General features: G+C 53.9%; 1 protein-coding gene across 1 annotated transcript; it reads left to right on the top strand.

The window, feature by feature from the left end:
* The first annotated feature begins 89 nt into the window (after positions 1-89).
* Positions 90-1,858, top strand: LOC111735261 (CD99 antigen-like protein 2). The gene is made up of 2 exons (XM_023526913.1): positions 90-378; positions 862-1,858. Exons 1-2 carry the CDS (start codon positions 93-95, stop codon positions 1,095-1,097), a joined length of 522 nt encoding a protein of 173 aa, XP_023382681.1. The 5' UTR covers positions 90-92; the 3' UTR covers positions 1,098-1,858.
* Positions 1,859-1,888: the final 30 nt, after the last annotated feature.

The following is a 1,888-nucleotide window of genomic DNA, read 5'->3' on the forward strand; positions in this document are numbered from 1 at the left end:
AAGGCAGGGATGCTACGTGACCTGCCCCACTGGGTTGCGAAGAGATTCAGTGGAGTACTGTGCAGGAAGAGCTGGGATGTAACAAACGCTCAATGTACAGTGGCTATCATTTTGAAAATATAAACTCCCACGTGGCAGCCTCGGCTTTATGGGTGATGGGCACCAGGGAGCAGGTCCTACTTCAGTCTCGTAGAAGCCCACGGGGGGTTACTGGGTGTGGGGCCTGTGCAGAGGGGATTCAGAAGGGTCAAGGAGTTGGGAAGGGGCTGTCCCTCCTGACCCAGAGCTGGGTGGTCACTGGTTCACAGCGAACACCAAGTACTTTCGTCCTTTCTCCAGGTGATGGTCGCTATGGCAGCAATGACGACTCTGAAGCCGGTGGGTTTGAGTTCCAAGGTTTCTGCTGGAAACGACGGGAGAGAGTGCTGGCCCGCTCTCGTCTCAGAGTTGGCCTTTCTGACCTTCCCCTGACTGTTTCTGGTAGAGAACTGTGAGGCCAACAGCAGAGGGACCAAGTCATTTAAAGCAATTAAGCGTAAAAATATGGATCCCCGGGGAGGTGGCTCCATGGGCGGCCCGCTGGCTGGCCTAAGATCCAGGTACCTGTCTGGGACTGCACCATTTCCACGTCCACCTTTTAAGCTTCTCAAAATGGAAATCCTTACAGAAAATGAGAAGCACTTGGCAAATCCAAGGGGGCACTGTGTCATTTGAACCCCTGAGATACAGTGGCATAGGCCTGTCACACTGGCATCGGGGTCCTGGGCATTGGAGCAAGCTTAGCTCGGTGCCTGAGCCTATCCTCCTGCTGCTGTTGGCTTGACTTCACTTCTCATTTCTCCCACCCTCTCCTTGGCCCAGGAATGTCTCCAGAGACCGGCACCATTGCCGGCGTGGCCAGCGCCCTGGCCATGGCCCTGATCGGCGCCGTGTCCAGCTACATCTCTTACCAGCAGAAGAAGTTTTGCTTCCGCATTCAACGTAAGTGGATCTGCCCTGCGGCCGCTCGTTGCTGTGCCCGCAGCGGTTTCATTCCCCGCACCCCTGGACTTGAACGAATGGTTACGGTCTTTGGAGGGAAAGGGGCAGAAACATGAGCAAGTTGAGATTCACGTCCATTCAACAGCCTGTCTGAGAGCAACTCCAGAGAAGGCTTCTCGGGTGGGAGCGGGCAGCGGAGTTGCACTTTGGAAATTCTTGCAGACAGAACTGAAGTGTAAACCAGCCTGGAAGAGATGATGGGGCTGGACACAATGACCTTGATCTTCCAAGTCATCCAGTTCCCAGAAGTCGGATTTCTGGGGCGGCAGAGCCCAGTGACCATGGTGATGCTTCCTTGTCATAGAACAGGAGAGACCCTGGGATTTCTATATGGCCTCAGATCTCACCAAAGGAATATGGGGACTTTAGAGCCCCTGGGTCAGTCAACAGCTCCCTGTCATGCTGCCAGTTTCCTCAGGAGCAGAAAGGAGTCTCTGGGCATCGCTAAGACCCAGCAGGCAGCACCGTTGGACAAACCAGTTGGGATCCCTTTCGGATCCCAAGAAATCACTGACCTGGTACCTGTGCTCCTCCCACCATGAGCCAGAAAATCTTAAAAAATATAGGGAGTCACGAATCGATTTAAAGGAGTAGGAACGCAGGGGAGAGAATGGTTTTGTGGCACCCCCACCCCCTACCCCACACGCTAGATTTGCGAAAGCTAGCTTGCATTTTATGCCATAGCTGTGTGTCTATAAGATGCGAGTACATCGCACTTACAAATGGAATCCCGTCTTGGAGGCTGGCAGGTATCCCACGTCGGGAGCCCTGTGGGGATGCTGTTGGGGGCGAACAGGAAGCCCACACTTGTTGGTTTTAGAAGCACAGTGTTGACATGTCACTGTCT

Source organism: Pteropus vampyrus, unplaced genomic scaffold (genome assembly GCF_000151845.1).
Source record: "Pteropus vampyrus isolate Shadow unplaced genomic scaffold, Pvam_2.0 Scaffold21075, whole genome shotgun sequence".
Lineage (NCBI taxonomy): Eukaryota > Metazoa > Chordata > Mammalia > Chiroptera > Pteropodidae > Pteropus > Pteropus vampyrus.